Genomic DNA, 26,796 nt, shown 5'->3' with positions numbered 1-26,796 from the left:
GATTCTTTACGACTTACTGTACGCGATACACTGCTCTATATAGTGCAATAAAATTTACTATTCTATGACACTTTATATGGCAGAACGCGTAGAGCAGCTATTTATAGCCGAAACAATCTTATTGTGCAGCCCATCGCCTGAAATCTCTGATTTAGTTAAAGCCGTTTTCCGCACGGGTCACATGAATAGAGACCTGCATAAAAACCCGAAGAATGGCGCGAGCGCAGGGTGGAAAGCCACAGCCGCTCGGCAGGTGCGCGTTCCCCGCATTGCTGTGGTAATTTAGGAGCACGGTCCGTGGGAGAGGATAGATGGTTGGGTCTTTCCGTGGTTACAGGGCCCTGGAGAGGCTGGTGGTGAGGGAAGCCATGACAGAGTGCATCCATCGTCTCTACGGCGGAGCCTGCTCGTGCCCCTGTAGCTCACCCGGTGCTCTGGGACGACCAGTCTGGGATTTATTCCCATTATGCTCTTCTATTATTCATGGAGGTGTACTTCTGCGACAGGGTGGCCTGCGTGAGCTGGGAGCGGTCGTCCGTGTTACTGTGTGTGTTCTGTTGCTCCGGTGTGTGCGCCGCATGTCGCTGCAGTGTATTCAGAGCTGCTGGTCTATCAGGACACACTTGGTTTGACAGCTGCATCATCTCATCAGTATGAAAGCACCCTCGCCGTTGACTCGCCGCCATGCCGTGTGCGATCGAGGATGTCTTCCGTCCTTGACGTTACATGTCGAGGTGTGGTCTTGTTGAGAGGAGGCCGTTTCTCCGAAGCCGCTACCGAATGAGGTGTTGTTACGTGACTCTTGGCAGTGATACCAACCCAAGACCAGTCTGGTTGGTAGTCGCCGGTGTTGGTCATGGCAGGATTAAATGGCCGAACCAGCCAAAAGTCAAGCTGTTGAACGCTGTTGGCTCAAATCGGTCCCCTTCTGATTTTCCAACAATACAGAGAAGGAAAGAGAGAAACATGATTATGGAGGGGAGGAAAGTCAAGTGTCTGATGTAAACAGTGGCGGCGGAGTCGCACGCCGTTGCCCGGGCTGACGGGTGAGAGTGAGCAGCGAAAGGGGGTGCCAACCGCGATGGCCGAAGCAGCCCGCCCACGCTTTGCGATGAGGCTCCTCTTCTCCGTGACCGATCGCTAATGCGGCTCGCTCAATAGGCGCCGCAAAAGAGAGGAGGGCCGCCGCTGTCGGCCACAAAGAGACCTGGAGGCGAACGCTTTCTCTCCAGTAATTGGCGAAGAAGCTTCATTTCACTGATTTCCTGTCTTTTCACCAATTTAACAGGCGCAGCGCATTTAATAGAAGCTTGAGTGGTGACCGTCGCCTGAATCCCTCAGTCCGTGCGTTCCGGATCCATCTCCTCTTCAAGTCCAATTCCTTTCTATTCGGCTCAGTTCTTGGTAATTTTTTAGCGGGGGAGGGTTGTTCTTTAAAATTCCTAGCTTTAATCACCTACGATGCAGTCTTGGCTATCACTGAATGCTTGTCATCTTTTAGCAGGAGGAGAACAAAATATGTGTACAAAATTGCAACATTTTCATAGAATGATGCTTTCATTACCAAGAAAAAAATTATAAAAACATACTTCATTTTGAAAACGATTTGGATAATACTCTGCTCTCCTCATGACTACTCTTAACCTTCAGACGAATTAGATTTTTGATTAATACCATTGTCAAGGAGTACTTACAGCTCATAGTTACGTTTACCTGTCTGATTAAACCGATGGCCTGAGGGTGAATTTAATACATATGTTTATTCTACATAATATTTGCAGTTCTTACATGCAGGCATTGATATATATCTTGTATTTATTATCTACATTGTGTTGAAGGAAGGAAGGTAATGTGGTCCTCAGCCCCAAAACTGGCAAACACACACACATTGACTAAAACCGCTTACCCCGAGCGGGGTTGTGGCAAGCCGGAGCCTAACCCGGTAACACAGGGTGCAAGGCTGGAGGGGGGAGAGGAAACACCCAGGACGGGACGCCAGTCTATCACAGGGCACCCCAAGCAGGACTCGAACCCCAGACCTACCAGAGAGCAGGACCCCAAACTGGCAAACATTTATGCTAAAATATCAGCAAATCCCATTAAAATTGATGCAATTACTTCAGTAGTTAACATCAGTTATTGTCACAAAACATAACAAGGCAGTTTCTCTTCATTAATTGTGCTCTAATACTGTATACAACAGCTGTCTACCTGTGTTCCTGCAGTTGTTTCGTAGCGGTACGCTTACTAAAGTGTGTGTTTTAGTGTGTGAGTGTCACGGAGTGAGTGTGTTTCACTGATGCATGGATGAGTAACCCCTTGTAAGTAGTGTATCTAGCAGTGTAAGTCACCGCGGTGAATAAGGTGTGTGGGCTGGTAACACCACATAGTATCCGTTGTAAGTCGCTTTGGACAAAAGCGTCTGCTAAGTGAATAAATGTAAATTTAAATGTAAATGTGTTTCCATCGGGTGCCCTGATTCCTCCCAGAGTTTGTGTGTGTGTATGTGTGTGTAACACTACGTCACTTTGGACAAAGGTGTCAGCAAAAACTTCTTAATCAGTGTTAGTGGCTTTTGGCAAAAGCTTCTTGTAAATGAATAAATGTAAACGTCTTGTGCTGCTCAGCTGTTGGGAGACGCTGTAAAATCCAGATATTCGGACCTCATAAACACGGACTTAAGCCACAGAAAGGGTATTAAATGAAGCTCCTCCTAAAGTCAAATTAGAATACTAGAATGGGTGTATCTTGGGGGATTTCTGCATTATAATTTAGAGTTGTCTGGAATAAATTCAATATCCAGTACAGGCTAAATGGTAAAAAGTGAAGCTTGAAAAGGTCTGAACGAATGCACAGGTAAACATTATTGTTTAAATCTGGGACTTTTTGAAAGATTCTCAGAAAAGCATTATGTGTGTGATTAACCACTTCAGACCTGAGATTTTCAAAAATGCTCTTGAGTGTATAAAGGAACACGACTGATGTTTAACGTGTAATACCACTAATGAAAAGGTTAATGAGATTAAAGACAATAGACTCCTTCTCCGATGTCCTCATCACCCCTGCCGGTACCTGAACTACAACGTCGGTTCGGAGCACAGGGGGTGTTTGAACCTGCGTTTAACGCATATGGGACACAGCGCTGTTGCCGATTCCGTTGACTTCAGGCACGTTTTACGACCGTACAGAATATATTGAAGGCCCTAGTGCGTTCACGGTGGAGGAAAATACCCTCTACAGCTCACGAAAACTCACATCCCTGAATCCTTCTTACGACGACTGTCAAGCTTGCTTTGGGGGTTAGATTACCAGAGTTACAAAAATTTGTGTGTAAGCTCCTACACGGGAAAATAAGCTTGGAATTTCTAGAAAAACATCACACACATCAAACATGGCCATGGTTAACATGCGTCAACCTTCTGACTTCAACAGAAAGTCTAAAGCAGAAAGAATACACCCATAGTACAGATATCTTTATTCTTACTGCGGTATGGTGTGGGATCCTGGACTCCAGCATATCCAAATAATAAACAAACACTTTTCACCATATTCATGTTCTCTCTCTCAGAGCAAACTGAAGTTTTGTAATAGCAGCTCAAATAATAAAACTCCACCGAAAGAAAAGCGATGAGGTTATTTAGCATTCAACATCATTTCAAGCCATGGTTGTTGGTCTTTTTCCGTTGCTGTAGACAGCTGCAGCCCAAGTAGTTACAATAGCAATTCCTCTGTGGTTCACTGTTATTTACTTTTTTTTTTTGCTTTATGCCATTTTATCCCCAGGTTTTTGAAGACTGCTGTGTTTTTTTCTCTATTTAGTGGAATCAAATGCCAGGCTTGGAGCCCTGACTTTTTCAGAACCATATTTAGTATCTCCTCTGATCCCTGTCCTGCCTCTGGTCTTATTACAGGTTCTGGGTCTGGGACACCTGTTGCAAGCATTGTTTGCTCCATTTGTTCACTAAAATTGCATGTATATTGATATCTGCTGGTGACATCTGTCTGGGCCCGCTGTCCAGCTCCTGTGGCCTTTGTGCCACAATGAGTGACAGAGTGACCAGTGGTCACTGGTCTTTCCCATATGGCACACACAGCCCTGTGCTCGGACCGGGGTCTCTCCCTTCCGTGGCAGACCTCATCCCTCCCCCATGGTCGTGTCAGCACCCTAGACACCCCACTCTGGGGACTTCTACTGAAAGCCATTCCAAAGGTCAGGGTTAGGCACCTGGTGTCACAGCCTGGTCAAGGCCCATCCTTCTGTATTGCGGTGTGTGTGTGTGTGTGTGTGTGTGTGTGTGTGTGTGTGTTTTGGGGGTGGGGATGTATCAAGGCTTTCATTCCACGACCCATTACCCTTGGCGGGGACCCGCTCAAAGTGAGCCAGCAGAAAGTGCCAGTGTCTGCACTTATTTACCTATGAACCACAAAACAGCAATGTGAATAGACGGCTTTTATGTGTGAGTGTGTGATTATACTTCAGTGGCTTATTACATTCCCACTCGTTACGTCGGGAGCTGAGAGAGCCAAGCTTTCCTGTTATTTTGCTGTGTGTTATTCCTGAGATGGAGATACGATTACCATGCCAGAAAAAAAAAAAAAAAAAAAAAAAAAAGGCGAAAAGGGACACAGGAATTGGAGGCTTTTATACATTCAGGTAGCGGGAAAAAGCATTGTGTGCCTTTGCTTGTGAAGAACAAGAACATGCGGCCTCAATGCGAACACCATTGAGCTTCCTAATTCAAGTGTTGTGACAATGAGTTAGTGAGGCAATTTACATTACAAATACAAAAGAACCAGCAATTTAGGCAAGCTAATTAAAACCAGGGACTGTTTAATGCGAGTACTTAAGTCCCTTGACAAAAAATTCCATTCAAATGGCAGGGTACAAAAAAGACATTTTCTTTGTCCTCTTCTTTAGGAAAGAGCCTGGATGCACTTTTATGAGTTATGAACAACACGGTGCAAACTGAATGGTGTTTTTAGCCTGCAGAGCCCACTAATGGCCTGTTAATAGCAGTGGACTTTGAAGCGTAACAATAAAGAGGGCTCCCGATACACAAAACAAATAGATGGCATTATTTTACTTGCGATTTTGACATTTGCTGAAAGCCACTGCCCACAGACTATCAGCCTATATTTTAGAGATGTCACAGACCCAACCTCGTCCATTTCGCCTCTTGGGCAAGGGTTTGCTTTATTCCTTTAATGATCAGTTTCAGATAGAGCTTGAAAAGACAGTAATGGCTAAGTCAAAGCTGAGCACTAGTCTGACCTGTCTGGAGGAAGATTGGTGTGGTGGAGACCAACTTTCCTTACTTCCAATGCTTTTGGAGTGGCAAGCAGCAGACATGAAGAACACACAAACTTTTTTCCCCCCTTTTCAGCAACTGCTTATTCTCTAGAAAGAGATGAACTGTCTAGACAACCAACCAATGTCTACAACAGCTTGTCCCAAGCAAGGTCACCTAGCTGGCACAAGGTCAAAGGGAGAGGGGACACAACCTGGACAGGATAGCAGGTCACCCCAAGGCACCCCAACAAACCCCAAGCAGGGCTTGAACCCCAGACCCACCACCCAGCAGGGACTGGCCAAACATGTTGTGCCACCAGTCTGCTTGGACAAACAACAGCCAATTTTTTGTCAGCAATGGATGCGAAACACGTCTTCGGAATGTGGGAGGAAACACGAATACAGGGTGAACTTTAAATTTGTGCACAGACTGATCCAGACTCAAACCTGTACCTAAGCACACGGTCCAGGTACTGTACAGTAACACTACTACCCACTGAACCACCATGACACCTACAGTTATGGTTCCACTGACACCGATATTCAAAGTGAGTTACAACTCCTCTACAGTTTTATACTTCATGGTATTTATAGTCAACACAGCAATGGAGCTGGATTTGAAGCAACAGCCTTCAAGCTACAAGTTATTATGCCTTACCTCTACGCTATTGACTTTGCCGAAACTAGCAAAATTGCTCCTGGAAATATGTTTTACTGATGTGATTGCTTCATATGTTCTTCAAATGCAGCAAACTTGAAAACATGATATTCATAAGCAAGAGGTTTTGCAGTAATGGCTGCATGAGACTGCTATCAGATGTGTTAATTGTGCCATGCAACATCTGAATGTAGCACAGCGGTTAGAGCTGCCATCTTCGAATCGAAAAGCTACGTTTCAGTTAAATGAGTAAATGTAACGTCACAGCATTGCCATGAGTAGGGCCATATTTTTGTAGCTGACCAAAACGGACTATATTTGCATTAAGAACTAACGTGTGCATCATAAAGGAGAAGAGACCAATTTTCTTTCAACATCTTGCTAGTAAACCTGGCAAAGAAGCCCCATTGATCTGCTGGCATGGCTGTTGAATGAAGCATGGATCGAGTTACTTGTTACTTAGTTGCTATGTGTGCTCCCCTCTCGCCCCTGCCCCCAACCTGTCTGTCAAGGGCTCCGTTTATCCTGTTGCACATTCACCCCTCTGAAGGATCATACTCGCTTTAGCACAACTTTGGAAGGATGAAGACGTGCAAACGGGGAGATTTTTTTGAAAGACTCTCCATGTTTAAACCGTGAGGTTTTGCATTATTTTAAATGGCCTGGCAGAGATCATAAATATGATCCGACATAAAGAACTGTTACGACAACACCGACATAAGGTCCGCACGCCCGTGAGTTTTCAGGTATGGTTTCAGCTCAGTTTCCTACTAAGGTTCTTCAGTTGGTAAGGAGTTGAAAATTATATAGTAATTTATTCACGCTGGTGCAAAAATCTGAGTGCCACGTAATGAAATTGAGATCAAATTAAGTTGAATTTTTTTGTCCTAGGCAGAGCGTTAGCTCCCACCACGCTACTTTGCTAAGACCATTTGTGGTGCAAAGCCACCCCTTGAATGTCCCCGTCATTCTCTTAAAGTGGACTTACTTCTGACACGATCAACAAAAAGTTCCCAAGCACATTTTAATGGCTGTTTTCATCAGTCTTTTATTGAAACACCACTGAATACAAACATGCAAGTAAACAAACAGAATAGCGCATGGCTCCATTTACATATAAATTGCAATTGAGAAAATAAAACCGGCAAGACCCTAGAGCAAGACAAAGTGACGGTTCATCTCGGTGCTTCAGTGTCTCTCAAAGTGATTTACCTAAAACGCATACATGAAAAACACCAAAAGGGTTAAAATTCATAACATGAACATTGTCAGAAGATGTGATACATTTGCCAAGGCTAAGATCAGAATACCTGAACCAGACAGCAGGTTAAAGCCACACGTGAATTTCATCCTCAGTTTTCCTACAACACTTTGTTTTCCTAATTCTTGACTCCACTCCAGACAAAGGCTGTCAGATTGCTCTCTTCACCAACGTTTCCAATGAGAATCTTCATTTTTCCTGTATTCATAAAACCTTAGCAAACAAAACCAACCTGGCATGACTTCATGTGGGAACAATTTATCCTGAGCTGACAGCACGTTAGAGGATGACTCAGTCTAACAGTTTTCATTGCATTTTATCCCAAGCACAGCACTGCTGCTCAGCACCATCCAGAGCATCCTAAACCAACAGGAAACATCACATCACAGCAAGTACACAGCACTACATCCTCCATGTTTACAGTTAAGACGTCCTGAGTTTGAGGAACATTCGGCGACATCCACAATGCGCTGTCTAATAGATCATTCAAAGGCAAAAACCCTTTCTGCACAATATCCAACCCTAAAAGATTAACAGCCATACATTTATGTACCTGAAAGAGGTCAACAGTACCCCAAAATTTAGCTTACTCATCACTAGATCATCAGGTTAATTCATAATGTACGTATAATAGCTGAGTGAGCTATCAGTATTGGATATGTACCTGCATAATACATTATAAAAGAGTATTTGGACAGAATAATTGAATACACAGTCCATGTACCGGCAGGGCAGTATCTCTGCATTCATCTCTAGACGTAGCTCTTAGCGCACTGAGGTAGCTTAGCGCACACCGTATTTCAGTACCGAGCTACTAGTCACGAATAAGTGTTTGGAAAATGAACAAAAAAAAAAAAAAAAACATGGAAGAAGCTCAAAAGGTTGAGGTGCCCCAAGGCCCTGGGCTGTTTTCACCAAGAACTTTGCAGAGAGCTTCTGGAGTAGACCGTCCCCGCTAATGCTGCCATCAAACCTCTCCACCGACAGTCATTTCTGAGGCAAATTTGTAAACAGACATTCATAAGAAAGAGCTTGAGCGCAATGTAATTTGGTTTCAGGTAGAGATTCTGTTCAAGGAGATCAGATCAGGGGATTTTAAAAAAAAGGCCTTTTTTTTCTCCTCCTACCTAGCTTAAGGCACTGATGTTCAGATGGGAATAACTTCATTTGAGTCCATCTCAGGCCTCGCAAATGGAGCAGCGAGCCGCTAATGCAGCCGCTTCGGTGGCTGCCGCGCGGTGCAGACGGAGAATATAACACGAATACCATAAATGCATGCCACTCCACAAACGCACGCAAACTCGTAAATAAGTTAGCGTCTCCCAAACGCTGCTGCGGAACACGTTTATCAAGTCCCGAAAATGGCAAACAAATCCCAAAACCATTTAACCAGCACCCAATTCTACTTTTTCAAACATGTACACCAATGTTAAAGGCCATAAATTATTTTAATCACTCCAATAAGAACATTAAATACCGCAATATCAAGCTGTACCAGAGCAAACAAGTCGGCTGATTTAATCGGTAATTAATGACTGCTTTAAAGTGCTGGCAGGTACTGGAACTGCTGTGCCAAACAAGGGGAATTTAATCATGCTAATTATAGAGAACATTTTTAATTAACATACTACTGGCAGTGAGGATTGGAGCCCATTGCTAGGTGAGCTGTGAGCAGTCAGTGAGTTGTACGGTCCTTTGGGGATTTTGCCTATTTTTATACACGTTCATCTATAAATTCGTTAAATAACAAAGTATTTAGTGTTGCAGGCTGACGCTATAAACGTCAGCCTGGATTTATTGCTCATCGTAATCGTAAATGCCGATCGCAAAAGGACCTGTGATATGTACGACTGTAGAGGAAGATGTTTTACGGGAGGCAAAGTGTAGATTCCCTGTGGGCCGAGGCTGACGATGAGGAAAAGACATCCATCAGCATCGCATCAAAAATACCGCAAGACCAACGCTTCATTAGTGTGAACGTGAAAATATTTAGTAACAAAGAAAATGAACCTTGGTGGCGTGTGATTTGGAGACCTGTTCGAGGGAACAACAGATCCGGGCTCTAATACATCTGTTGGATGCCAGCGAGTGCCCGAATAGGACACAGTTACCAGGTGCAGCTAGAAGTGTCCAACTACCATCTCCTTGGGGTATTGTCAAGGCAGATAGAGTGGTCTAGTTCAGATGCTGAGGGAGATGCTGTGGATACAGCTGGCAGGGATGCGGGCATCGGCACCGTCACCGCTGATCCGGAAGACCACTTGGGCACTGCTGGGAATAGTGGCTGAGCCGCTCAAGGTCCGGCACAGCCAGCCTCCGCCGCCTCTTTTGTACATCTTAACCGTCACCTGCACAGGAATAGAAGGATGCAGTGAGAGGTCTAAACAACAGTCACCAAGTCCTCTGTGGACAGCACTCCAGGCACAGCTGCAAAAAAGAAACTTTTCTTAGTCCAACGTCACATCAGAAGTGGCTTTTTTGAAAGTCACTCAACAGTAAGACCATTCTTCTTGTAACCAAAACGACCAGAGCACTCCTTGCACACCTACCGGTAATGATACCCCACTGAAAAAGCTCCCATATGGTGAAATGCTGAACCCTCCTTGTGGCTGTGGCTTCCTCAGTATCCCTGAGAGGCCCTCCCTGGCCCTGTGTCTAGGTGAAGGTGAAGCACCAACTGTGGACTCAGAGAGGTCAGTGAGGTCATGACACTGACTGAGACCCCTGACCTGTGTCTAGACCTCTGACGAATCCATGGCCTTAACCTTTCCCCTCCGCCGTACAAGCTGTTGCTTTCAACCCTGCTTGGTGCGTTGCCGTTCAATTAGGCTCTGATCATTGCAAGACCCATACAGGCTTCAGCAAGATGTTCCTACATTCTGCACGTCTTCAGCGTAACATCATAAAACGTGCACGTCCATAACTATTCACCCATTTAAACTGGAAACAAATATGAAATGAAATGAGGGAAGTGCACATAATTTTTCTCGTTATTTTCTCTATATATAGCTTCACTTGAAATTGTTCACTTGAAGTTGAGTGTTCTTTATTAAAATAATAAACAATAACAAAATAGTCCTATTAAAACTAATCCTGTAATCTGAATGTACTTAACACGATTCCAAATCCCTAGTCTGTAATAACTGTACGTGGTGTTTAACAATACTCACCCCTTGCACAGTTGGGTCCCACACAATGAAAAATTGCTGTGACAGCTTGTGAAAATATATACCCAATTTTCATAGAATTGGCTAAAATCTTTACAACAGCATTTTTGCATATCGTGTGGTGGTTTTACTTCAATAAATGTGCCTTGTGTGATCCTACCAAAGACCAAAGAGGCAGTACACCCAAACAAACCTGTACTCTACCCTACACGGGTGATTCCAACCACACAACTCTCAACCCCGGTTAATGTTTCACAGCAATTACACAACACAACAGCAACGATGTAAAAATAAAACAAACAGCCAGGGACATTAAAGAAAATGATGATCTTACAATAAATTCATTTAACGAAGCCTAGTGTCAGGCAGAACAACATCCTATTACACCAACATTATAATTGTCATTATTTCACTTAGCTGATGCTTTTCTCCAAAATGATGTATGATGTTAAGCTACTTACAGCTATTTACCCATTTATACAGCTGGGTAATTTTAATGTATTATTTCAGGGTAAGTGCCTTGATCAAGAGTACTACAGCAGGAGGTGGGGCAAAAAAAAAAAAAAAAACTTGGGTCATTTAAGTCCTTATAGAAATAACTCCCTATTTACTCGGTAGCTGCAATCATTTGGACGATTGCATTCGATCAGGGAGCATGGTTGAGAACTAACTCAAAGTCTGTGTGAAACTTGTGTTTCATTTATGGTATTTGCTGAAATGGCGACTGGTGAGGAATAAGAGGGAGGATACTGACATGGGGAAGATCTGGGAAGCGGCGTTTATCCGGCACCCTTTGGTGTCTTTCCCAGGGTTGGGTGCCCCCCCAGTTGCCGGGAAATGTTTAAATAAACGGTGATGGGAACGTTGTCCCTCCTCGCTCCTAGAGTCATGCCGCCACAACCGCGTGCGGATATGGAGGTGCACACCGCAATCGTACGGCCAGCTTTAATAACATGGGTACCCTTACACCAGTGTAAACTATACCTTAATCTCGAGAGCAACCGAAGACCTCCTAGTACCAAATACTTGTTTGCAGGGCTACACATCATGTCTAACAGCACAGTATGCTTTGCAGAATGTATAAAATGAAAAGACAAAGCTACAAATACATGTTGGTGATGCCATTGTCATATGTAACAGTACCATTTAACTTGGTTCTCTAATTAATTTTAGGTAACAAGTTTCTCATCCAGGAACCAATTATTTTTTCCCCATAAGAAATAATGTTAATTACATTTCCTCACAACAGCGATCTCCCTAACAGAGCGATTTCAAGCAATGAATGAACTCCGCTGAACGAAGAATGGACGTATAATAAAAATTAAAATTAAAATCTCACTGTCAACTTGAATGCTGGCATTAAAAAAAAGAGAAAAAAAAAAAAGTAAGAATTGGGGGCCTTGTGCTGCTGGCGGAATCACAATTTCTCCTTCACACACCTGCCACTGGTCACACTTCCCTACTCTCACAGTTCTGTGGATTTAGCGTGAATTCTGGGTGGTCCTTTCATCTCTTAAGAGAGCCTGTATGGTACATTTACCAGTCCTGCGATGCACCTTTTCCCAGTTATTTGGCTCAACAATAGGTTCGTTAATGAGATTTGGACACCGGAGTAATTGGGCTGCATCCATTTCAAAGGGCCATTTAATGGCATTTCTTATTTTTTGTTACCTTCGGGGGGAGGGGATTAAAGTGTATTACCGTGCCTTTTTGCGGTTCTATTTTCTCCATTTTAAGAAGAGGTCAATTTTTGAATTATTTGTTCTGTTCTTTCATCTCCAGCATTCGATAAATTGTCAGGGCCTTTTAGTTAACAGCGGCCACAGGCAGAGCCTGCGGTGGCGAGCCTGGTCCATTGTGTGGGTCGCTGCGCATTCCCGAGAGACCTTTATTACCTAACAAAACATCAAAAGCAAGATAAGCATGAGAGGTGGGGAAAACTACTTTTTTCCGTAAGGGTTTTCTCTCCCTTTCACTCTGTCCATAATTGTACGTGATCAATTTTGTGTCGAAGGGGTGGCGAGGCGCCGAGGTCGATGGAACGGGAACGACCGCACCCAACCGGGAGGTGAGGGCGGGGGGGGGGGGGGGGGGCTGCGGAGGTACGGACACAGTGTTCCCACCCACACGTTCTATCTGCTCACCTAATCATGTGCAAGAAACACAAGCAAAATTCCCAGGCTGCCTTTTCGCTGCATCATTTTCTTTCGGATGGGGGCTTGGGGAAGAAGAGCGGTAGAGCAGTTCGGAGCTGCTTTGTGGCTTTGGCCTCCGAGCAGGCAAGCGCACACACACGCCAATAGCTGACACATGAAACATTTTTAATGGCACTGAGGAAAAAAAAAACCAACATATTACCCAACATGTGACAACCGAGCACCGCGAGTGCTAATTTCAGCGCGACGCCAGTTTTATTAAGCTGAAAAATCCCTGCAATATCCCAACTGTCACTCCGACGTCTTATCGAGGAGTTCATCAAGGCGGCAGACATATGTCGATACCCGAGAAAAACCCTCTAAAAATCTGTGCTTTTCAGTACGCATCAGCGCGTACGCCGCAGAATGACGGATTTTACTCTTCGCATTCCTTCGCCTTTATTTGATACTCAATGATATATAAACCAGGTTATTTTTTTTCTTCCCCTTAACTTGCATTGTTAGCTGCCATAGGACTTGGGAAATGAGCGAACCCGCAGTAGTTTGTCTGCAACGTAATAATGTGAAACAACCCAAAAGGCATCGTCAAAACCATTTTGAAATGGGACTTTTATTGATGAACTGGCCGTGAAAGAAGTCTTAAAAAGAACGGCACAACAGTATGGGTAGCTCAGTGTGACCAACATAAATCACACTCCACGCCACACTATTAAATCACAGGCCTTCGGGGTACAAGGAAACCAGTTCCTACTGTTCCACATCTCTGCAGTGCTAGTTTCGAGAGGAGGAAAAGCAGCCTGCTTTCCGAGAAAGAAAACAAGGTTCTGGCCCGAGGGTCCGCTGTCATCGCTAAATAAATAGAATTCCAAAAAAGTACATTCCGAAAGAGCCCGTGGTGCTCACATGTTTTATTTCCTACACTCGTATGTCGCTGCGGATCGGGAGGTGGGTGGCACGTGCTGCTTCGGGTTAGCGAAGGAGGAAATGAAAAGCGAGCGGGAATACGGAAGACCCCCGCGATCTCTGAGGACACAAACTAAATATCTATTTTTCCAACCAAGAGCCACGTGAGAAACTGTGGTCAATTTCTGAGAACGTAAGATAAAATACAGGATATCATAAAACCGGAGCTGCAGCTTGGCTTTACTCATATTTTAGAGGGTGTTAATCACACAACACACACACACGCTGTCTGAAACCGCTCGTCCCATTTGGGGTTGCGGGGAGGGGACGCACCCAGGACGGGACGCCAGTCCATCGCAAGGCACCCCAAACAGGACTCGAACCGCAGACCCACCAGAGAGCGGGACCCGGTCCAACCCACTGCATCACTACGCCACCGCGCCCCCTGTCACACAACACAATCTTATGTAATTTCAATACACACGACTCAAGCGGGAAGAAATCAGTCAAGGTTTTTCAAAGCGCGTGTGCCAGGTTTTATTGCTGTATGTCAGTGTTGGGCATTACAGCAAATAAAGGTCCCGAAAAGCCAATTAGAGAGCAGCTCACAACACCAGACATCACTGGAGTATTTATGTGCTCATCTGAATAGCAAATAGCAATATAATGAATGAACGGTGCCGGAAGAGTGTGGAACATCTATTAAAGCCGCGTCTGTGTCAGACAGCGGCCGTCGGAGGACCGAGCCGCTCTTTTCTTTACCACGAAAGGCCCTCGCGTCTCGTCAACAGGTCGGCGCGAATGCGGCGGAATGCCGTCTCTCAGAGTTGATATGGGGAGCTGTGCGCCATGTGAATCCTCCCCCCCCCCCCCCCCGTCATGGACTCGCCGGCGGTATTTTTCCCCATGTAAACTGAGGATGGAGCGAGAACCCGGTAACTTCGTCTCCCGGGTGGGGACTTGGACGAGGTATTGGGCGCGGCACGTCTAAGCCTGCTTGCCCTCTTATGCGATCGCGATACCGCCGGGACCTTCCGATAACCCGGACCGGCAGCAAGCCTCTGCTCTTGAAGAAAAATGTTTATCCGACGCATTCTCAGTTTCAGGTGTGTGTGAAGACACCAGATGTTATCTACAAAGGAGAGTATCGCACGCAGTTTTTACAGCACCATGTTATTCATTTACACATAACGCCTAGAGCTATGAAGCCAGACTATTCTGATTTATTACTTAATACTCAGACTCATTTTTACTTATGTCTGTCTGTAAACAAGAATAGAGAAGCAAGCATTTAAATACAAATTGGTGTAAAAAAAAAAAAAAAAAAAAAAAAAAAAAAAAAACTTATTTTGTGCCAAAATACATGCATGGTCCCCCTTTACAGTAACGAAGCCACAATGAAGCTAAAAATAATGTGATTTAAAATGGAAGTGTAAGCCCCCCCCCCCCAAAAAAAAAAATACAAGAAAGTCACACATTTACCCAGGAAACCAGGCAAGGGCTATACAGTAATTTTCAGCGGATAAACGGCTCTGGAAAGGAACACCGTGTCAATATACGTTTTATACGAGGTTACTGCACCTTTGTTTATGGCTGCTATTCAACTAATCTACCTTGATATTTTAAGGAAAACATATCGGTTGACTTCCCTAAACTTCCCCCAGCTCCGTGAGCCCCACGGGGAATTTCCTCCGTCCTCCCATTCCGCTACACCCTCGAAGCCGCCAAGAGAGGATGAGAGTCGAGGGCAAGGACTTGCAGAAACCCAAACGCGAGCCATGGGTTTGATCCATGACTTGGGTGATAAACCGTGCCAGGAATGCAGGGGAGTTCTGGTGCGGTTTCCATCACGCCCGCCTGCGGGGCGCTCATCGCAATCATCCCCGCTCATCTCAAGGCCGCGGACGCGGCGGCTTCCACGACACCGAGCTATCGGGTGTCGGACGGGGCTCTCCCGGTGTGTCGTTACACGAGAGACGACGGGCTGGAAGAGTCTGCGACCAGGTGCGCGCGGGAGTGCGGCGGGGAACGCGGGGGACGGCGCGTGTTAAAACAGCTCGGGCTCTGGATGCCGGGCCGCGACACCACCCCCCAGCTGTCACGTACTATGTACGAAACCACATCGCCAAACACAGCCCAACATGACGCGAAAGCCGAACGTGCTTCTGCACCATAATGCAACTGGCCCTCGAAGCAAGCTTTGTCTCCCAGGGGATCTCCGGGCAGGTGGAGAACGGGAGGTGGATCGCAGACTCCCAGTTAATGCCGAGGACGCTGGTGACGTGCTCTTTCCAAACATTATGTAAAAAATGTCCTTACGCAAAAATGACACATTCCTGCCAAGTATAACTGTTTATGGAAACTGCAGACCGCATCGCATCGCCTCATTTATTTACGGTGGAGACACTTTCATCTCAACAAAACAACGCACATTACAATTTAAAATTTTCCCATACCCACTTTGAAGCGTGCTGAAGCAATTCATACTCAGATCCTGTTCAAGAATCTGTGTCTGCTGCCTTTTAGACTGAAGCGACCCGGGTTTCAATCGGGCCCGTTGTTACTATAAAGCAGTGACACATAAGGACATATTAAGCCGACCTCCACGAAGCAAATATATTAGGACATCTAACGAATCCGAAATTATTCTCAGCACAACCTTCACCCTGCATTAAAAAAGGAACGCGTTCCCGAAAATCCCTTTGAAAGATGCATTTTCATAAACCGAAGACATAATTACCGTTAGTACATCCTTCAATCGTCAACAACCGCTCGTCCCGAGCGGGGTCACCGCGAGCCGGAGCCTATCCCGGAAACACAGGGCGCAGGGACACACCCAGGATGGGATGCCAGTGTGTCGCAATGCACCCCAAGCAGGGCTTGAACCCCAGGCATGCTACACAGTGGGTATCAACTGAACCCACCGCACCCCCATAAATACCTTTCATTACAATGGTTAAAAAAAAAAGAGTGCTAATAGAGAGCAGTTCTGAAGACGCCTGATTCTGGACCCAGTCTTCAGTAGCGCTATGGGGGGCATTATAATTGCATACAGTGACAATAAAGTATCATCTTATCTTATGATACATATGATACTCAATGGTTTTGTTTTCATTCAACCCTTGTTGTAAAAAAAATCTAACAAAGAGACAACAAATGCAAATGAATTTGCACTCGCCGACCAAGCTGACATGTTCAGATGATCCGAACGGAGGCCGTGATTAGCGAGGGAGCGCTCACCTGTCAGAAGGCACGCAAGATCCAAATTCGGCCCTTATTCGGACCTTTACAACCTTTGCGTTTCCCAAATCCCCAGTCAGTTCTTTTTACTGATACATCAGGCGTTAACGTACCGTTAAAATACCCATAAAATATGTAATGAAGTATATATCAGTCTGCATGGTGGTGCAGCAGGTCACACCAAAGGCTCACGGTGCCTGGGCTTTTTGGGTGTAGGTCTCAATCCAGCTCAGTCATTGTGGAGTTTGCATGTAGAGACCATCAGAACCCTACAGCGGGCATGCAGTTACAGATTATTATTATTATTATTATTATTATTATTATTGGTAGCAGTAGTAGTAGTATTATTGCTGCCAACCTTTCTGGGGCACCTGTCCATAGCTTTGAGCCTCTTTATGAGGTGACGACAGCACGATCCTATCAGCTGGGCTGTGCAGGGTGTTGAACGGCATCCACCTCTACCCACAGCGACGGAACCCTATCATCACCACCAGACAGAGACACTGTCACTGTACCTTGGTGGAATTCCTTAGTGACATCAATACTCACACTGCGCTTCCTTCCTTTAACGTCTACATGATTTAACTCGAAGGCTATAAATCCGCTCTTTGTCCTTCCTGTCACCCAGCTGAGATCATGTGAAACTGTCACCTTATTCACTTCGAAAACCACGTTCAAATTAATCAGGCATTAACAGGGGATCGGCTAAAAAAAATGCCGTTGTATGCAAATGTGGAAAAATTAGAATAAAGTTGAGACATACAGTCAAACGCAGTGACTTTAGAACTGTACTTCAATGTCAATCCCTCTATTCGCTTTACGTTCCATAGCAGCGGAGTGAACAGTTGAAAATGGGGAGTCTGGGCACATAAACAACACCTTTAATGAAGACCTACGACTCAATTTTTTACTTATTGTGACATATTTACACTTTATTATGAGACGAATCTCTCATAGAGGTGAAATATGACTTCATATTGCCCTGTGATGTCATCAGATAGCCTCCCCCCCCGAGGCTCTATCTCCCTAACTGGTGACGCAGGTGACAAGTTGGCAGCCCAGCAGAGCTGCTCTGTGACTAATGGAGCGCACTTTGCACCCGAGGAGACGTGTCATCACCCGCATGTTCGCCATTCAATAGGTGAAGCCCGCTGTCCTGTGAACTCACACAATGAGGGGATACCTGTGCAAGGTGGCCTTCACCAAGAGCCAAAGGTGCCATGTTTCAGGGGACGGATCGAATGAAAGCTCACGATGATACAAGGCTGGGGGGTGGGGGGGGGGGGGGGGGTGGAGCGCCTCCTTTTCAACACATCCATCATCACACAGAGGACAGCACGTAAATAAACCACCGAAATTAACGATCTCCGTGGTACCGCAGGAACATATTATGTCGGTACACTTAATATGCACTAATGCTGATGCTTTTTGATTTTGGGGCATCTGCAGATGGTGTAGTGGCTACAGCCAAGTTGGAATCCCACCTCCTGTTGCTGTACCCTTGATCAAGGTACTCACCAGGAACTGACAGTGAAATTTATGAAGCGGCAATTACTGGGTGAAACGTTGAAAGTAGCTTAACATGGTAAATAAGATGTAGAAAAGCACCGGCTTACATTTACTTAGCAGATGCTTTTCTCCAAAGCAACTTTCAAGAGATACTACGTAGTGTTATCAGCCCACACACCTTGTTCACCGCAGTGACTTACACTGCTAGATACACTACTTACACTGGGTCACTCATCCATACATCAGGGGAACCTGAACAGCATGTCTTTGGAGTGTGGGAAGAAACCAGAGCACCCAAAGGAAACCCCTGCAGACACGGGGAGAACATACAAACTCCTCACAGCCCGAGCGAGGGCTGAACCCACGTCCACTCGGACCACCCAGATGCTGTAAGACAGCAGCACTACTCACTGTGCCACCCTAGCTACTGCCGTGCAGTTAAATAAATAAATGTATTTCATTATGGTAAAATTGCCACATGCAGCTCTCAGTTAATCAAACATGTGTGGCAGCTGGTAGCATGGTGGTTAGAGCTGCTTCTTTGGGACCCAAAATATTGCAGGTTTGAGTCTCACCTCCAGCTGCAGTACCCTTGAGCAAGGTATTTATCCTCATTTGCTCCGATAAAACTACCCAGCTGTATAAATGGGTAAATAACTGTAAGTAACTTAACACTGTAAGTCGCTTTGGAAAAAGGCAACAGCAGAATGAATAAACGTGATGTAACGAGTGATTTAAAAATTGATGGAAAATTTATTTCCATGATTTATGTTATTATTATTATTATTATTATTATTACTTCACGATACGTCCAACAATCTGTTTTCTGTTCTCCTGTTTCATAGCAGGTCAGAGAGATCATAAATGCTAATGTAATATTCATACACATAGCTTGCTGGCTTTTCTGAAAAAAAAAAATCATTTGACAGAAACAACCTTGGGCGGCAGGCGGGCAGGGCCGGGTTCGAAGCCCGTCACCGGAGGGTGAAGAAAACAGCACAAAGGATGTTCCAGAAACGTCAGCTGCAATACGGAACACTAGAGCGAGAGGGAAATGTAAGGAGCACTAAAGCCTAGAATTATATTATGACTGAAATATCCCAGTGGTACGACAAGTAGACAATTTCATTACGATCAGCCAGCTTGCGGTAAGTTCAGTCACAGGTCAGTGTTTCGGGTCCTTTCCTTGTGTTTGTGAGCGAAAGCAGGGCAAAGTCAAAAGTTTGAGTACGCGTGTCAGGACGGATTATTTCCCTGAGGCATTTGGATAACTTGCGTTAACCCCACCGAGGGAGCGTTAGGAGTGTGGCGGTTAGAGCTGCTGCCTTTGGACCCGAAGGTCACAAGTTTGATTCCCCCCCCTCTGGCTGCAGTACCTTTCTGCAAGGTACTTACCCTAAAATGCTCCAGTAAAATTACCCAGCTGCATAAGCGGTTAAAGACCTTAACATTACAAGCTGCTTTGGAGAAACACATCAGCTTAATGAATAAATGTGAGTGTGGTCAGGAAATGGGGCTCTATGTCCTCCCAGCTCTCCTGCAGCATGTCCCTGAGATGCAGGACACCTGTGTATTGCTTTGCTCTCACTCTTCTGTCCAGCTTGTCCCACACAGGCATTGCCCAGAGATACTCGCACTCCTCACTAGTACCGTACCAGTGTATACACCGCGCACGTGATGCAAAACGAGGTAATGCTCCAGATTTACCTGCATTATTCCCCCCACAGTCGCAGTCCATCACACAGCCCCCCACGTTTTGAGCATCCGCTGTCGTCTGATGAAACTACCCTTCCACGAGTCCAGTAAGGACTTTCTAGAGGGTGACCGTGTCCGCACACGGCCAATCAGAAGCACAGCATCGGTCCCGGGGTGGGGGTGGGCCCTCTCGCCTCGACGGACTCCAACACATCTCAGCGCGTGAAGTGCCGTTTCGCGGCACGGACGCTGGCGCCGAAATGCCCTCGCGCCTCGCGCGCGGGACCGCCGCGGCCCCCAACCCGCTTTTTTCCGTGACATGCACAATTCAGTTAAATCACCGGTTTGCTCAAAGCTATGACCTCGATCACTAGTTAACTTTAAAATAGCTCTGCCTGCCGCCCGGCGCGGCTAACAGGAAGCCATTAGAGCAGCGGCAATTACCATTTACATCCATCCACACAGGCCCTACTTTATTTTAATCTGTTTAAGTGCATTTTCTGTGAGAGGTTAAAAAATGACTCCCCGTCTCTTGAATGAGGCTGGTTTTCTGGCTGACTTGAGAGCACAATTTACCACTGATTTAATTTGTCCTTCACAAACATTCCTAATGACATTACCCCGGTGCACACGCGGACTGCCTGCCTCTTATTCCATTAACTCCAAAATCGGGTTTAAAGACCATATTGATGCGGGATGTTATTATGGGTGATTATCAAAACAAGAGACAATGGGGTAAAGTGTTTACTAACTGGTTTATCTGTAATTCCATGTAACTACAACAGATGGTTATGGTACAGATTATAAATCAGCCCCCTTTTCAGTGTGCCACTGCTCACGGGGTCCTGAGCGAAGCCCCCCCGTGAACAAAGACGTCCGGGAAAACTTTCGGGCCGTAATTGCAATCTCGACTCGTGCCTTCGAGAAGCAGTGCAGAGGCCCTTAAAACCGCGGTGCCGGAACACCGGCGCATGTTAGAGCGTCCGTCTCCGAGACGCGGCCGATTAATAAATCGATTCTCCCCGTGAAGGCGGGTGTCGGACCAGGCGTCGCACCTCGTCACCCACAGGTCTTCGGAAGAAAAGTTCACGATCATTATGTCTTCAATACAGTTGTGTTACGTGGCTCACCAGGGTCACCCAAGGTGCCACCCGAATTACCCAGAGCCGCACATTAGTCATTCTGACCAAATGTTGTGCCACCCAATACTTTTGGAGCGCTGCCGCCCCCCCCCCCCCCTTCCCACCCTGCCCAAAGTGGAAAGTGCTCCCCAGAGCCAGCGGATGCTGGAGAGGCCGGGGGGCGATCCTGCTCACTGATAGATATGCTAATTCCATCATTCATTCCACTTCCCTCCCTTTATTCTTTCCAATTAAAGCAAACGCCTCTGAAACGGTAATTAAGCTTTGCTGTCGCCACCGCCGCCCGCCGTTTTAATGATCCCCCATCGATTTCCCTTTTATTTCCATCGGCCGCCCGGCCGTGGCGTCCAGGGGCCCGGGGTGCCCGGATGAAGCGAACGGCCCCGCTCTTGCACGCCGCAGCCCTCTCTGCGTAAAAGGGGGGCAATCGGAAAGAGCATCGGCCGGGGAGACGTGCACGGGCGAGCCACGGGTTCGAGGGAGAGCTTACGATTAGCCAGTCGCAGCGGGTCTGTACACAGCTGCGTGATACGCTCTTGAACACTATGAGATGACGTGCATTTCATTACGCTGTGTTTTAACATCACTATGAATTCAGAGTTAATGCCGAAGATGGTTTCTAGGCGACAGCAGTTGTGACTCATTTGGAAGAATATTTATAAAGTACTTTTAAATGCGGGTACTCTTAAATCCTATAACAGGGCAGCCAGATGATGACTAACAGTCCAAATGTCATCAAGACATCATTTTATTACACCCTTAAAACTTCAGATGCATCAAAAGAGTTTTTCTTCGTTTCTGCCCAACACAAAATATACGGTGCTGCTTGAAAGTATGTGAGGGCCCTTGTGTCCCTTCATTTTTACCACACAATGGTAATTTAATAAGAATCACTGCTCCTCATGGGACATAACAGGTGTGTAATGAGCAATTACTTATGTTGCTTTAGAGGAAATCGTGCGTAGTAGAAACACACAACTAGTACAGGTGTAAAAATAAGTGAAGCCCAAGTTGTATTGGTTAAACCAAGTAGGTAAGTAGAGTCAGGTGTGTAAATAAAAATATTTTATAGAAGAATAATGACCATCTCTATAGGGTTCACATATTTTCAGACAGCACTGATTTACTGCCTGTACCATATTCATCTATTGCAACTCCAAACTGTTCACATTGATTCATTTTAGTTGAGGCTTTTCTCCAAAGCAACTTACAATCTTAAGGTTACAATTATTAACCCATTTATGGGGTAATTCTACTAGAGCAATTTTAAGATAAGTACCTTGCTCAAGGGTACTACAGCCAGAGCTAAGGCTCAAACCTGCAACCTTTGGGTCCAAAGGCAGTAGCGCTAACCACCACGCTACCAGCCGTCCCAGGGATGTTTAAAACTGGACAGGTTGTCGGCCCAGGAATGAACAGGCTAAATGGAAAGAAGACCTAAAAAACTAGCAGTCCCCTATTTGCTTAAAATGTCATTAGGAAAAAACACGATGATCAATAAAACATTATGTTAATATGTATGTCTCATTCTGTTCACGTTAACTTCTGCGACCATATTCCACGCGAGAGGCCTTTCCGTCATTCCACCCTGAAGTGTGCGCGCGAGCGCACGCAGAACGCGACACGACGCGCGTATTCGTACCGCTCTGACGCGGCGACGACGTTCTCGAAGGTGTAACGACGGATCCCGCGCTCGCAAAGACTCGAAATCTACAAATCCGCCTGCTCTCGAGGGCGGCGCGCACACCGAACAACGTGTAACCCTTTCTCGAGAGTCGCAGAGATGACAAGTATTCCAGCGTCGCGCAGAAATTGCTTTTTCGGACGCCGGGAGACTATTTAACTCAGGAAGCCTGGAAGAAGTGAAGAAAACCACAGACAAAATAAGCCGGGCAGCCCTATTTATACACTATTTATCTATTTTTTAAATCCAGTCAACTAGCAAGTTATTAAGGCCGTGATTAAAATCATATTCTTCGGCATGCCTGCTAAACGGCTAAATGCCGACTGCATTGAGAGTGAAAGCACATTAGTTTAAATATTGTAGCTTCCCCCTCCGGTGCTTTCAACCCACTAAATAAATATCAGCGTCTAATGGAATAATACCGCTCCGTCCTATGAAAAACTGTTACGAGGGGTAAACCACTATAAAGAGAAGCTGAGGGATTTTTTATTTTTACATTTCGGATCAGATTAGCACCCCCTTTAATGGTTTTCCACATGGGGGAAAAGGTAATTCAAACAAGTACATTGTGTTCTTGCTGAGAATTATTTTCCTCACTCGCTGCTGCAAATGGCTCTAACCTTTTTTTTTTTTTTTTTTTTTTTCCTCCCTCCTGAATAAAAGAACCGACGAAAGGACATAAAAAAATACGTATAAAAGCCCAGGCATCATCTCCGCGAAGCCTGCGACGCGCAGCCAGAAAATGGTGCCCCCCCAACACAGGCCACCCCGTCGTGTGCAATTAGATGAATTAAAAGCAAAGGCAGTTAATGTAACTTGCCCAGGACCCTTTTCCTCTCAATTCCAAGCACGCCACAGCTCACCGAGCCCATTTCTAGTCTTGAACCACCCCTGAAGGAGGGTAGTAGACTGAGTCGTGGTGGCAGTAAATAAAACAAACTAGATGGGGCTGCATGAAATCTGGACAGAATCAGATATCATTATTATTATTATTATTATTCAATAGTTGAAAGTACTAGACTTTCCGGCTGGGCATAAGGTCCACTGGAGCGTTTGCATTTGATGACTCCCCCAGTTGGGACACTTTTGGACAAAAGACCGGTGGTGGTGGTGGTGGGGGTTCCAGAACACATCGTACGCCTGTGCGTGAAGGTTAATGTAGACGGATCGCAGCTGACAGCTGTCGATAGTTCCCTGCCAATGTTTAGTTTTGTGAAAACTCAAATTTATAGCCGGGGCTTTTCTCCCGTAACTTACAGTACAGGTAGTCCTCACATTACGACTGGGTTTCGATCCAAAGACCTCGTCGTGATTCCATCGCATCGTATGTCGTAAATCCCTTTATGCTGTATTATTATATAAAGCATCGGAATACATAAACAGTTAAGAAGTATTATTGGTATGTTGCATAACTAGAATTTGTATTTTTTCAGTAATTTCGCACATTATGCACGTTACATTTATCTGAAAGCAACTTATGAAGTTAAGGTACCTACGATTATTTACCCTTTTACACAGCAGGGTAATTTCAGTGGAGCAGCTTAGGGTAAGTACCTTACTCAAGGGTACTACAGCAGGAGGGGGAGTTTGAAACCTCAACCGTTGGGTCCAAATGCAGCAGCTTTAACCACTACACAATCAGGCAGCCCGTAACACATTAGCTCCTGCAGGGTTCGAACCAGCAACCTTGGCATCGTTAGCACCGCAAGCTGAGCACCTGAGCTAAGCATCCTATGTTAAAACGGCATTAAAATAGAATAACAACAGTAATATAAATAAAATATTATAGATTTTCATGCTGCAGTATTATTTTAATTTTCATTTCCGAATCTGTTTTCTTTTGCCTTTCCTTTTCAGCACCACCAGAACACTCATTTTTTCACTTTCTAGTTGTTCAAAATAAAAAGCAAATTAAATGGAATCTGACAGACGCACAGTCGATAAGAAATTCGGGTGTCTCGTGGCAGCGCAACGGGCCGATGGTATCGCACAGCGGGCGGAGCGGACGTCGTAGAATTTCGGGAGTCGAAAATAATATAGTAAGGTTGATGGGACGGTCGTGGAAGGTCGCACGTGTTGTAAGTACCCAAACAAATTTCGTGCGCTAAGCTGCTTGGGACTCATTTAAACAGCTGGGTAATTTCATATTCGGAAACATGAAAGGTGCTGTTTTGCCATCGAATTACACATCAAATTTGAATCCGGATTCAAATCTGCTGTAATTTGATGGCAAAACAGCACCTTTAACTACCGCGCCACCTGCTGCCCCTGAGGTGAACTGCAACTTGTCTGCCAGATGCAAGTAACTCTCTGTATTATATGTCTTATAGATCTTATAGCAAATTAACCACATTTTACTTTACTGCACTGTTCCCCTTGTATCAGCACAAAGAGATGCGTAGTCAAGTTACAGCAGAAGGAACCTGAGCGGCACATTTAAGACGTGCAATTATGGCCCATTAGGCTGCTCTGATTAGGCCCAGGATGTTGATATTTCAAGTACCATTTTATTACGGTGTTTAATTTCTGTGCAGCGTCTTTGCGGGTGTCCAGAGTCTTCCTCCGGGAGCGGTAATGATCCGGGGACGAAGGAAAGACACCGCGATCCTCTCCGTCTCCCCGGAGCGAGGGGATGTGGCCTGCTCTCAGTCAGAGCAGAAGGGGGGAGGAGGACGAAAGGAAGAAAAGAAATCCTCTAGTGAAATTAAATTGATCTGCTTGAGGTGCCACATTTAATTGTCAGCCGACAGACAGACGTGACACCGGACCAGCGCCGGCGTGCCGGGCCGCTCTCTCTCCCTCCGTCTCTCTCCAGCCACTCGAACCCGCAGCGCCGATTCAGGTTCGCAGACTGGAGGCAGACAGTCTACCGGCGCGCTGGCCGCTCCGGAGGGAGGCCCGCCTGACTCATCACTGTCCTTCTCGGTGCTCAAAGACAAAGACAAGGTCATGGAAGACAGACGCGGCGAACGGCCCGACTGGGAAGCCCCAACCATCTCTCCGCAGACCAGACTTCTTCGGCGCTTCTATTTGAACATTCACGACCAGACGGCTTTTCTTCTTCCCCAACTGGCTTAAGCCAGCTCGAGTCCAGTTCACGAGTGTCACGTACTTTATAGTTCATCGAGACACGGAAGTAGGAAACGGCGCCTCCTACGGGTACACTGCTGGAGCTGCCGTATCCCACCCCGGCATCCTCCGAGATCGGAGAGGGGAAGCAGCGTGACCTCCCGACTCTCCAGCGCCCAGATTTGGATAACGGACTCTGTTCTTGTCAGCCACTTGAGGCTCATCAAAGTAAAATGCCAAAGGGGGAGTAATGGAGATGGAGGGACGGTATCTGGGCGTCTCAAGAAAACTACATTAGTCAGGTAGCCGACACTTTTCTCCAAAGCAACTTACTGTTAAGCTACGTATAATTATTTATCCATTTATACAGCTGGGTAATTTTACAGCAAATACCTTGCTCAAGGGGAGGGGGTGCGGTGGCGCAGTGGGTTGGACTGGGTCCTACTTTCCAGTGGGTCTGGGGTTCGAGTCCCACTTGGGGTGCCTTGCGACGGACTGGCGTCCCGTCCTGGGTGTGTCCCCTCCCCCTCTGGCCTTACGCCCTGTGTTGCCGGGTAGGCTTCGGTTCCCCGTGACCCCGTATGGGACAGGCGGTTCAGAAGATCGGGTGAGTACCTTGCTCAAGGGTAGTGCAGGTGGAGGTTGGATCTGAACCCGTAACATTTGCATCCAACAGTAGCAGCTGAAACCACTACGCTGTTAGGTGACAACAGAGTCGAGCGTCAATGAAATCGGCAGAAGGATCCGAGACAGCCGGATAGCCTTTGCAACAAATGAATCAACGACCACCCGAATCTCAACCATGACTCGGACCAACTCAACGACAGTCACCTACGGTCGGGCAGCTAGGATGAAACCGGGCCCAACCTGAGAGAGTTCGGCTTTGATACGGCTATTTTCTGGTGCCTAGTTTCATTCACCAGCATTTAATATAACTGAGCCGTCATGGGTGGGCCTCGCGGTTGTCAGGCAAAGCGGTCTTACATACCACACGCACACGGGCCGCACAGGACCAATGTCTG

At 46.0% G+C, this 26,796-nt stretch overlaps 1 protein-coding gene across 1 annotated transcript in view; it reads right to left on the bottom strand.

Moving 5' to 3' along the window:
- Positions 1–8,034: 8,034 nt before the first annotated feature.
- The window catches only part of LOC108939506 (uncharacterized), a 75,489-nt gene continuing 56,727 nt past the window's right edge, over positions 8,035–26,796 (bottom strand). Inside the window, exon 7 of the mRNA XM_018760898.1 lies at positions 8,035–9,557. Coding sequence (XP_018616414.1) covers positions 9,390–9,557 — 168 coding nt within the window. The 3' untranslated portion in view covers positions 8,035–9,389. The remainder of the gene's footprint in view (positions 9,558–26,796) is intronic.

The sequence above is a fragment of the Scleropages formosus genome, chromosome 24 (assembly GCF_900964775.1).
Source record: "Scleropages formosus chromosome 24, fSclFor1.1, whole genome shotgun sequence".
Lineage (NCBI taxonomy): Eukaryota > Metazoa > Chordata > Actinopteri > Osteoglossiformes > Osteoglossidae > Scleropages > Scleropages formosus.
Note: the sequence above shows the minus strand (reverse complement) of the source record. Positions and strands in the feature narration are given on the sequence as shown.